This window comes from Ascidia mentula, chromosome 7 (genome assembly GCF_947561715.1).
Source record: "Ascidia mentula chromosome 7, kaAscMent1.1, whole genome shotgun sequence".
Taxonomy (NCBI): domain Eukaryota; kingdom Metazoa; phylum Chordata; class Ascidiacea; order Phlebobranchia; family Ascidiidae; genus Ascidia; species Ascidia mentula.
In genome coordinates this window covers 17711890-17715412 of record NC_138572.1, presented here as the reverse complement: position 1 = coordinate 17715412, position 3523 = coordinate 17711890, and the positions used below count along the sequence as shown (strand labels likewise).

At 35.8% G+C, this 3523-nt stretch overlaps 1 protein-coding gene and 1 long non-coding RNA gene across 2 annotated transcripts; one reads left to right on the top strand and one right to left on the bottom strand.

Annotated features, from left to right (window-relative positions):
* The first annotated feature begins 376 nt into the window (after positions 1 to 376).
* LOC145909726 (uncharacterized) lies at positions 377 to 1205 on the top strand. Its single transcript, XM_082997080.1, has one exon. The coding sequence runs from the start codon at positions 426 to 428 to the stop codon at positions 1203 to 1205; it is 780 nt and encodes a 259-aa protein (XP_082853206.1). The 5' UTR covers positions 377 to 425.
* Positions 1206 to 2192: 987 nt separating this feature from the next.
* On the bottom strand, positions 2193 to 3137 carry LOC145908365 (uncharacterized). The gene is made up of 3 exons (XR_014402982.1): positions 3057 to 3137; positions 2602 to 2728; positions 2193 to 2338 (listed from the first exon to the last, which is right to left on the bottom strand). It is a non-coding gene; the product is annotated as an uncharacterized LOC145908365 (long non-coding RNA).
* Positions 3138 to 3523: the final 386 nt, after the last annotated feature.

Here is a 3523-nt window from a genome sequence, read left to right as displayed (position 1 = left end):
CTAAGGTTGGGCGGAATTAAGTAATTTTGAGAGTTGTCCGCCTGTGATTTGAACATTTTTGTATCAAGCGACTTGAAATTTTGCACACAAATACTAGATGCCAGTACAAAACGAGCAGTGTAAACCAAATTGGCGTATGTCCTTTACCTTTTTATTCGCGAACGAAAATGCATGTTTGGAACTACGGTGGCTAAGGTTGGGCGGAATTAAGTAATTTTGAGAGTTGTCCGCCTGTGATTTGAACATTTTTGTATCAAGCGACTTGAAATTTTGCACACAAATACTAGATGCCAGTATAAAACGAGCAGTGTAAACCAAATTTGCCTATGTTTTTTAGTTTTTTATTCGCGAATTCTATTTGAATAAGGTATTAGAGTGGTGTTAAATTTGAATTACACTTAATCAAGCCTAGCTGAAACTGTGTTATGTCACCACATACTCCAAAAAAACTACCTGGATCAACACTCTCTGCAAAAGTGGACATTTTAATTGAGCAAGTGCAGCAGAACAAAAATCACGTAACTGACAAACTTAACTCAGCATTGGCAGATTTACAAGCAATCAAAGAAAGTCAAAATTTCATGTCACAAAAATTTGATACTCTGGAAAAAAAACTGAATCAAACTGAAGAAGAACTAAAAACAGTCAAAAAAGAAAACTTGGAACTGAAGGAAAATGTCAAACGATTAAGAATTGGAATGGCTGCCTGTTCTGATGAAGTCAATGCATTGGAACAGTATGGGAGGCGAGATTGTCTGGAGTTTAAAGGCATTCCTCACACAAAGGAGGAATGCACAGATGAGATTGTTGTCTCCATTGCAAAAAAAGTGGGAGTGATTATCAACAAAAGTGACATCAGCATATCCCACAGACTGCAAATGCATAAGCACAATACTCAGCAACCGCCAACTATAATAGCAAAGTTTTTGTCAAGAAAAACTCGAGATAGTCTGTTTCAGAATCGGGCAAAGCTACGAAAAATAAACATGGAAAATATGGTCAACAAAATCTTTATCAATGAAAGCTTAACAAAAGTAAATAGAAAAATATTCAATACTTGCCTTGCATATAAAAGAAACCACGGATTCAAGTTTATTTGGACTAAAAATGGTACAACACTACTCAAAAAAGATGAAGGCACTCCGGCGTTGTGGATCAAAAATGAAGATGATCTACGGAAGTACAAAATACCAAGCATCCAATAAGGTACTGTAATAATGCAGTCAATTAGTGTAAAAATGATGATGTTCACCTGCAAAAACAATCATTGTGATATTTTGTTTGTCAGTGTATTTTTATTTTGTTTAATGTTTTACAACAGCTTTGCACAACACCATATTAACAAACACCTCCATGAGCACAAACATGTGTAGCAAATATTATAGTATGCAAGAATTTGATGCTGCAACCAAACAACCACACCAACAAAATTTCATTATGACTCATTTTAATGTAAGAAGTTTGCCTCATAATCTACCTATTCTAGAAGCCTTTGCTAATGCGTGCAGTGTACTACCTCATATAATTGGAATCTCCGAAACAAAACTTAAAAAAAACACAGCAACCAACATATCTTTAGATGGATATGACTTCCTTGGAGAAAACTCCCCAACACATGCTGGTGGTGTGGGCATATATGTTAAAAGACCACTGGTTTACCGTAGAAGCGACCAGTATAAAATTCATATACCTCGTTGCGAAAATTTGTGGATTGAAGTTGACCTGAAACAAAAAAACAAACAGAAATCAATGGTAATTGGAATAATCTACCGACACCCAGATCACAACATAACAATTTTCGCTTCACATTTAGAACACACTATCCATACTTTAAACAAAAAAAACAAAACCTTTTACATTCTTGGTGACTTCAACATCGACATTTCAAGAAAAACACCTCATGTACAAGAATACAAACTGATGATAGAGAGCCTGAACACCAAAATTATAATAGACAAAGCATCCCACACAGCCCCATCACAGAGACAATCCACTATAGACCATATCTACACAAACAATTTTTCAAATGCTATTACACCTGGTCTCATTACATTCAACATATCAGACCACTTGCCTATTTTTGCCATTATTCACAAGTCCGAACCCCAAATCATGGAATACCCTACACTTACTAGAAATTATTTCAAATTTGACACAGACAGTTTCCTACTTACGATTGAAAACAGAGCCGGCATTATTTGGAATGAATCAGATGTTCAGGATCAATTTGCAACCTTCATCCACATTTTTCAAAACACTGTAGAAGAGCATGCTCCATACACACTACAACACAGAAGGCGCAAGGCAAAGCCTTGGATCACCAAGGGTATCCTAAAATCTATAAAACATAAAAACAAACTTTATAGGAAACTCATTCAAAAAGGAAATCTCACACCCAACTTCAAATTATATTCCAATAAACTAAAATCAGTTATAAGAGCAGCCAAGCAAAATCACTACAAAAACTTATTTAATGTTAACAAGGCAAACCCAAAGCAAACCTGGAAACTTATTAACAAAATAACCACAAATAACGCCACAAAGAAAACACCCATATCACAAATTACCACACCCAATGGCACAGTTAAAGATCCAACGCACATTGCAAGTGAATTTAACAATTTTTTCACCAACATTGGGAAAAATATGGCACTACTTGTTCCTCCAACTCTCACAAAACCAATAGACTACCTCACAAACAGTCCATCAGCATCCTTCTTTTTCCACACTGTGGAAATAAACGAAGTATTTAACACCATTGCACAACTAGACATAAATAAATCAACAGGCCCTCATGACATTCCCATTAAACTAGTTAAATTAGCAGCACCAGTTATTTCACCAATCCTTTGCCAATTGCTAAACCGCTGCATCCAAACAGCAACATATCCTAAATGCTTAAAAATATCTAAAGTGATACCACTATTTAAGGGAGGGGACTCTGAAAACTTAAGTAATTACAGACCAATATCATTAATACCAATCTTTGCCAAAATATTTGAAACAATTATACATAAAAGGATGATGGACTTTTTACTAAAATTTGACCTACTCACCAAATTTCAAAATGGATTTAGACCTGGACATTCAACCGACTTAGCCATAGCACACATCTATGATCACATAACCAATTTGTTAGACCACCAACAGAAAACATGCGCAATATTCCTTGACCTCCAAAAAGCGTTCGACACAGTCAATCATGACATCATACTACAAAAACTAGAATTTCATGGTTTTCGGGGTAAAATTATAACCTTCCTTAAGAGCTACCTAACAGGCCGACAGCAATATACAAAAATTGCCAATTCACACTCCAATGTTTCCAATGTGGTTTGCGGCGTACCTCAGGGATCGCCTTTAGGACCCCTCCTCTTCCTTATATACATCAATGACTTGCCTTGCGCCTCCACATTCCATACAACACTATTTGCAGATGACACATGTCTAATCATGTCACATAAAAACATAGAGGATTTGGAGAAATATACCAATATTGAAATTGACAAGGTCAATACATGGA

Bases quoted from the DNA above. Each gene is read 5' to 3' on its own strand.
- LOC145909726 (XM_082997080.1), top strand. From the start codon at position 426: ATGTCACCACATACTCCAAAAAAACTACCTGGATCAACACTCTCTGCA.